Source organism: Leiobunum rupestre, chromosome 4 (genome assembly GCF_980474605.1).
Source record: "Leiobunum rupestre chromosome 4, qqLeiRupe1.1.hap1, whole genome shotgun sequence".
Taxonomy (NCBI): Eukaryota; Metazoa; Arthropoda; class Arachnida; order Opiliones; family Sclerosomatidae; genus Leiobunum; species Leiobunum rupestre.
Window position 1 is genome coordinate 63,064,655 of NC_143387.1, and position 6,697 is coordinate 63,071,351.

General features: G+C 42.7%; 1 protein-coding gene across 1 annotated transcript; it reads left to right on the top strand.

Moving 5' to 3' along the window:
• The first annotated feature begins 4,473 nt into the window (after positions 1 to 4,473).
• LOC149948705 (sodium-dependent glucose transporter 1A-like) lies at positions 4,474 to 6,239 on the top strand. Its single transcript, XM_090172429.1, has 4 exons — positions 4,474 to 4,636; positions 4,708 to 4,834; positions 4,896 to 5,054; positions 5,117 to 6,239. Exons 1-4 carry the CDS (start codon positions 4,547 to 4,549, stop codon positions 6,073 to 6,075), a joined length of 1,335 nt encoding a protein of 444 aa, XP_090028555.1. The 5' UTR covers positions 4,474 to 4,546; the 3' UTR covers positions 6,076 to 6,239.
• Positions 6,240 to 6,697: the final 458 nt, after the last annotated feature.

Consider the following 6,697-nt stretch of genomic DNA (forward strand, 5'->3'; position numbering starts at 1 on the left):
TCTCGGCATACGTATGTCGTGTATGGACATTCCCCGTGTGTGTGTTCCGTATCGTTACAACGTGGGCATGTCCTTTGTCCTGGTTCGCGTCGGCGGAGGTTGTCACTATTGTGGTGGTCTTGATCTAGACCCTGTCCCGTTGTGGTGGGCTTGTAGGTGGTCTTGTGCCGTGAGTGACTGGTACGAGATGCGGTGTACTTCGGTGTTGTTATCGTGACCTTTAATGGCTTTGGTGTCTTGCTCAATGGTTTCTAGAGCCTGCGCTCTGCTGACTGCTGTCTTAAGATTGTTAATCGTTGTTAATTCCACATACTATGCGGTCACGGAGCATGGTGTCGAGTGTGTCACCGAAATTGCAGAATTCTGCTTTCTTGCGGATGGCGGCTATATAATCCTTGACAGATCTCAGTCGGCAGCGGTTGGAATTAATTCGTCAGGATGTCAATGATTTCGGAGAACGTCTTCGATTGCGGTTTGGCGGGTGCGATCAGGGTTCGCAGGATTGAGTATGTGGGTGCTCCAATGACGGTGAGTAGGATGGCTTTCTTTTTCTCGGTTATGGCAAGGTTTACGGCGTTGGTTCTTCCTACGATTTCGTTAAGTTCGTGGGCAAGGAAAAATAGTTCCAACCGTTCTTCGTAGATTGTCCAGTGGTCGGCTGAGGCGTCGAAAGGTGGGAATTGTCCGATGCTTGTTGACCTCGTGTTGACCAACATGATGTCTCGATGATGGATTTGTTATACTGATGCTGCGATGTTACTTGAAGGGCGTCTACTGTTGTCGTGGGTATCCCATTCCCGTCGCCATTGTTAGGGTGGTGAATAGTAGTAAATAACTGAGAGAGATAAGATCTTAACTAGACGTTTGTTCACAGACTATTTACATGGTTCAGCAGTCAGCGTGGAACTGCCAATATACAGAACGCGTTCGTATTTGTAGTGCATATATAAAACTATACAAACATGAACTATGATAAGCGCGTTATCTTGTTGTTTACTCAACAGTTTCATATTGGATATCCAAAGACTTTTTAATGTTTCCATGCAATAGTAGGTGCTAGATGTATAATATTAATCTCGAGTGTCTCCGAACTGACCAAACCATTATGTTAGCTGTAAGTCCTCTATAAAGCTATTTTGGTATATACCGATATCACCAGAAGTACTTCTAATATCACTAATATTATTAAACCCTTAAAATTGTATACTTTTCTCCCGGTTTTGTTGAATCTCAAGGGAAAATCCAATTTGGAACTTCACAAGCTTCAACTATTTTCAGATTTATTTTAACAACAGCTGCTAAGATCGTCTGAAGTACCTTCATTTTGCAGTAAAGCGGGAGACACGGAAATTGTATTTTCCATCCATTTGTCAAATTATTTATTGCGGGAGCGCCTCGATCGCTTCGCTCGCCGGGCGTCAGGAGCGTCCGAACATTTATGGATCTGGTGGAGGGCAAGAAAATATGTACATAACGGCCTCGCTTGCTCGGCGGTGTACTTTTTTTGGCAAAACAAATTACCATTTAGTCACTCGAACTGCACATGGATGTGATAGATGAGGGGGCGATCGCCCCCTGCCTTTCCACTTTTTTCGACGCCACTGCAAAGCGTGCACGGCTCGTACACTGGACACTGGCCCCTCCGAATGTTTGGGAAACCCCCCGGAGAAAGAAACGCTGCACGCCAGATGCCCGGCACACGCTCTTCACAGAACGGGACGTCTTTGGGGATTGCTTGTTTACGGGTTTTAATAATAATAATAATCAGCTAGGCTAGTACCCAAGTCATCAAGCAACTTTTAAAGGCATTAATTCAGGTGGCCAGGTACTAGGAGGGTGGTGGCAAGCCGTTCATGCCACGCGTGCCAACTATTACCGTTAACCTCAACAAGTTTTTATAAAAGGGGAAACCGAAGAGCTCGGCGGAAAACCCCTTAAACCAGTGGGGAGAGAACTTGCAAACTCCACGCAGAAGAAGTTGTTCCGAGTTTTCTAGAAGTGCCACAAGCTGGGATCGAACCTCACGCTGCGAGACGAAAGTGCTAACCACTGCGCCACCCCACCATTAATTAACTATTTTCACAATTCTCTATATCCTTTTCTTCTTCTGTAATACCCGTTTACAGTTTGACGGCCGGATTGCGGGCTTTTTCCTTTAACTCTTAATTCTCTGTGTTACTCTTTATTCTGGACTGACTTCTTACAAGCTGGCGAGGGCGTAGGTACTTCGGATTTCGGTCTGAAATGTCTGGCTAGGCGAGGGAATCGGTCTCTTTCATCTGGTTTTCTTCTCTCGGGATTGTTAGGTAATCGGTGACCAAAAGGCTGCATGAGGATGGAGAAGATATTGCTCCTCGTGGATTCACGACTGCTTTGACTATCATTCTCTGATCGGATTGATGTCATCTGGGTGGTTAGCGATGGGAATTTTATTTAAGATTAGCGCGAGGGATTCCGCGAGGGTTCTTTATTTTTTAAGTGAAGTTAATGTGAAGTTCGGGCGCGAGTGTATCGCGCATTCTTTTACTTTTCGTATCGATTTTGACGTGCTTCTCTCTGCGGACTGAATCAGAGTCTTCTTCTTTAGCAAATCGGAATTCTGACCTCTTGGGGTTCTGTCCTGCGGTCTTGTTCCGCCAAATTTTTGGGCAAATTTGAAAGCAAAACAAATCGTGACCTCATGTTTTATGTGGGTCATTGGTTAATTTAAGACTTGTGTCTTGTGATGCTACGAATGACGTCGTCTGATCTAGGAAAATTGGCCCATGGTTGATTCTACGTGGTTGCGGGGGCTTAGAGGATCTCGGTGTTACTTTTAGTTTCCTTTCCAAGCGGAAACTCGTGGCGCACCCTGGTCTCTGACACTGACAAGGAGACTACCCGAGGTGGTTATCACCGATTTTGTTGAAACTCTGGGGTTAGGTAGACCTTATGGTAGTATGAAAATTTGCAAAGGGAAAAGTTGCAATGGGCTTTAGCTTTCCTATGGCAACCCAAAATGTTTTTGACCTCTCCATTTGAAAAAGCATGGGATTTTCTAGGTTACCCAAATTTTGTAAAAATGTAACCAAAATTTATCAATTTTAGCCAAAAACAATGATCAATTTTACCCAAAATAGGTCAAATTAATCTTTTTGGGTATGTTTTGAAACTAAAATTTTTTCAAATTTTTTAAGTAAGTAAGTACCCTGTGAAACTGAGAAAATCCCATGCTTTTTTAAATGGAGATTTTTTGTTTTGAGAGATCAAAAACATTTTCGGTTGCCATGGGAAAACTAAAGCCCATTGCAACTTTTCCCTTTGGCAATTTTCATACTACCATAAGGTCTACCTAACCCCCGAGTTTCAACAAAATCGGTGATAACCACCTCGGGTCGTCTCCTTGTGATACAAGCGGGGAGAACGCTGAAGCTGGTAGTATCTATTGCCGTAGCGAGAGACGTGGTCTTGACCTTGCAGGATTCTTTCGTTACCTGGTGGTAGGCCTCAGGCCCGCGAATATAAAAATGGTTTCATGGAATCGCTGTGAGTTGAGGGAAGATTGCTGGTCTTGTCTTTTGTCTCGCGCATACTTCGTGAAAGTTTTGGAAAAGATCTGGGCTTCGGAAAGGTGGGGGGTGTATTTCACCACCGTCCTATGCCAAAGAAAAACGTTCTAGGCGCTTACACGAACGTCCACCAATCTAATGAACGTTGCAGACGTTCTCGTAAATGCCTAGATAATTTTGAACGAGGTCACTAGGCATCGATACTTGTAACGAAAATTTTAAATACTATCAACGACTATATGATACAAATTTACTCTTTTGCTAGTTTAAAATTATGTTATTTCATATTATTTCACTTACCATTTCAATCAAATATTTTTCAGTAACGTAAAATAATTCGCTAAGCCTTTTTGCTATTAATTCATCGTCTGCTTTTTCAAGTTCCGTTATCCCAAGTTATCGATGTTCCCAACGCCAGAAGTTGCAATTTTCGCATTCACAGGAGTTGTTGAAATTGTTTAGATTAAAAACCCTTGTTCGCAAATTGCATCGCGTTGCGAGCGTCCTCTCGTGGCAGAGGTATGCAATATATCTACCTACGATCCTGTAAACAAAATTTAACCGAAGTAAAAGAGTAAATGTTTTAATTAGAGAGTTTCAGCAAACCCATTTCTAAGAGTATACGCCAACGTCTACCAATCTCCTGAACTTTGCAGACGTTCTCGTAAACGCCTAGATATGGGTTTGCTGAAACTCTCTAATTAAAACTTTTACACTGGTGGAAAGCTCCTGCACAGCGCTCTAACCTAACCGGATCCGCCCCATTATTTATTTTTAAGCGCCAGGGCCTACTATTAGACAATTGATAACAGTCAACAATATCGGAGGAAATATAATGATTATCTGTAAATAGACACATAAGTGCTTTGCACTCTGATAAAGAATCGTCTTCGTCATTCTAACTCCGTTCGAGTAAAGTGTCGCGAGTATAAGGAACGCGAGTTAAATGTGTGTTTCCCTTTCTTTATTTTCGGTTTGTAGTAATTTTGACAAGTGAAATGACGCGTCCTTCTTTGTGGTCGAAACTCTACTCGGATCGAGTGAGAATCTTCCGTACTTTCAACTTGTATTGGTCTTTTTTAAGTTTGGTAAGAGGATGAATTAATTTGCTCATTTTATTTAAATATTTTACGAACGTACTGGGATGTCCATTTTTAAGGGACTGACCTTGTCCATTTCGGGACCCACACTGCCGGACGTCGAGAAAAATGTGGGAGCGACTTCCACGGATATGGGGTTCATTATGGCTTCCAGATTCCTCGGTGGCTTTTGTGGATGCGCCTTAGGTACGTGACGATGAGACGGACACTTTATTTCGTTTAACTCGCGGATGTGTTGCTTTTTCAGGAGGTTGGATCTTTGGTCGATTCAACCGTCAATTGCTCATTTCCATTGGTGTCTTTATAATGGGTGCGACATGTCTTATGGTTCCATACATGAAACACGTGCCTTTTCTAGTCGTTGCTTATTTCTTCAACGGACTGTTTGCGGGAGCCGTTGATACTGGTAATTGAGGCTCTAACGTCATTTAACCAAAACGCTCCCGTGGTAATGTACTAATTTCGTAGGAGTAAATGTTTTGTGTCTCGATCTATGGATGAACAACCCAGCGCCTTTCTATCAAGCTCTTCATTTCAGTTTCGGCCTTGGGTCGGTAGTGGGGCCCTTGGTAGCCGCGCCGTTCCTATCTCCCGACGACAATTCCACCAACGTCAATACCTCTATTTCGTCATGGACAAATGGCAGCGGAAGCCGAATTGAAATAGCTTACATAATCGTGTGCAGTTTGGTTTTCATGTCGGCTATTTCCAACTTGGTGTCGTTCTTCTACGACCGTTCCGAGGTGAGAAGCAACACCGAAAAGAAGAGGGACACGGATTACGTGCCGGGCCTGATGCTACCGCGCATCCTGATCGGCTTAGGAATGGCGTTTTTAGCCTCGTATATGTTCTTCGAGAGCTCTTTCACCCAGTACCTGACTAGCTTCGTCGTCGCTAGTAAGATGAAACTGAAGAAGACCGACGGTTCCTTCATGACCTCCGTTTTCTGGGGCACAAACACCTTCATCAGAGCCTGTTCCATCTACGCCTCCACCAAAGTCAAACTGAATTATGTCCTCGCCGTGAACATAGCCGTCATATGCTCGGCTGGAGTGTTTCTAGCCATTTGGGGTGATACTAGTCCCACCGTGATGTGGATCGGTACGGCCTTGTTGGGTTTAGGATGCGCCACTATGGCTTCATCCGGTATCGCCTGGATGGAAACGTACGTCGGTGTTACCAATGTTGTGGGGGCTCTCTTTATCATCTCAACGTCAGTGGGTGCAACCGCATCCTCTTCCTTCGTGGGCTACGTAATGAATTACCAGCCTAGGTACTTCCTGTACAACATTTGTATCTGTTCCGCTCTTTGCGCCTGCGTTTTCGGTGCCCAGTTAAAAGTCGTGTCGATTATTATGAAGAGAAGTAAAACGTCAAAAAATTCTTCAATTTCAAACGATTTGCCTAATGACATAATCATTAACTGATTGAGTGTTAATTGGTGTAAACCTAGATATTATTTCGCCAACCTCGAATCTTTCCAACTGAAGATTATATCTTATTTATAACATTGTGGTCAGTTGAAGACCGTAAAATTATCTTAAATCACTTGTCTCAAATATTTTCCACCACAACATACATTATACAATAAAACGATACAGTGCTAATAACTCAAAATGTGTATTAGCGCAGAATTTTAAATTTTCATTATATATAAAACGTGCAGGGGGTAACTTGACAACGGTACTTTTTATGACCTTGAACCATTTTTTCAAGGTCATTCAAATTTTTTCTCGAGAACCATTAGAAAAATGTTAACTGTCATTTTAAGTTTAAATAGCCTTGACCGTACTTAATTTGACCAATAGCAAGTCGAGGAATTTTAGACAAAACTAGAAGGTTGTGAGGAAAATAATGTTTCTAGAGAGTACGTACTCATTCTAGAGCCTCAAAATTTTCTAGACATAATCATCTGGTAGAGGGTCTTTAGAATTTGCAAACATTGAACTCATGGTTCAAGGTCATTCAAAGTTTATTTCGTGAACCAATGGATTTAGAGAAATGGTTCCTATTTGAAAAGTTTTCATCGTGGTGGTTTGCATTGGGTCA